The 667-nt window shown below is 49.2% G+C and overlaps 1 protein-coding gene across 1 annotated transcript; it reads left to right on the top strand.

Moving 5' to 3' along the window:
• Positions 1-253: 253 nt before the first annotated feature.
• Positions 254-667, top strand: BJ212DRAFT_1263892 (uncharacterized protein; the record flags this gene model as incomplete). Its single annotated transcript, XM_041330379.1, has 1 exon — positions 254-667. A coding segment is annotated over one exon (414 nt), but the record flags the coding sequence as incomplete, so codon positions are not given.

Below are 667 nucleotides of genomic sequence, written 5' to 3'. Positions count from 1 at the left end.
GCTTCATGGAGTGCATCACATCTGACCCAGTGCTAGAGGCACAACCAAACTTTGAATTGGCCGCATACCGAGCATGGCTCGCTGCTTTAATGGATGGGGGGCCCTTGCACAGATGGCAGAGGGCTGGGGACTTGAGTGCCAAGAATGTACTCATGTGTGGCAGCAACAGATAGAAGAGGAAGCCTGTGAGCTGCGGGAGCACACAGAATGTGAGAAGGCTGAAAAGGAGGCTGAGGAGCAGGAAGAGTGTTGAGAAGCCAAGAAGAAGAAACCCAAGATTAGTGACTTCGATGCTGAAATCATGGTAGTGGATGTTATCATTCCACGACCATCCCAATATGCCATCCAGAAGGTAAAGAACATGGAATATGTGGAACTATGGTACTTCAGCCCCGATGGTTGTCATGAAGCTGCCTTGACTTCTAGGTCCACTTCCGATTCTGATGATGCCTTTGGCTTCATGAGAGTCAATGGCATGGTGGCCCTTAAGACCAATGTGTCCTTCAAGGCTTCCCAGAAAGCCTTGCAGGACCATGACCTATCATGGTGTCAATTTGACTTGGCAAAAACCAGCTTCCTCATCCACATAGAGAAGAACGGATGGCCTGAAAAGCACCAGCAAGTGCTGGCCCTATTCTTCATGCTCATTACCAACCATGAACACTGA

The sequence above is a fragment of the Suillus subaureus genome, assembly GCF_016647635.1.
Source record: "Suillus subaureus strain MN1 chromosome Unknown BJ212scaffold_5, whole genome shotgun sequence".
Classification (NCBI taxonomy): Eukaryota; Fungi; Basidiomycota; class Agaricomycetes; order Boletales; family Suillaceae; genus Suillus; species Suillus subaureus.
The sequence above is the reverse complement of the archived record's forward strand: the minus strand, read 5'-3'. Positions and strand labels throughout refer to the sequence as shown.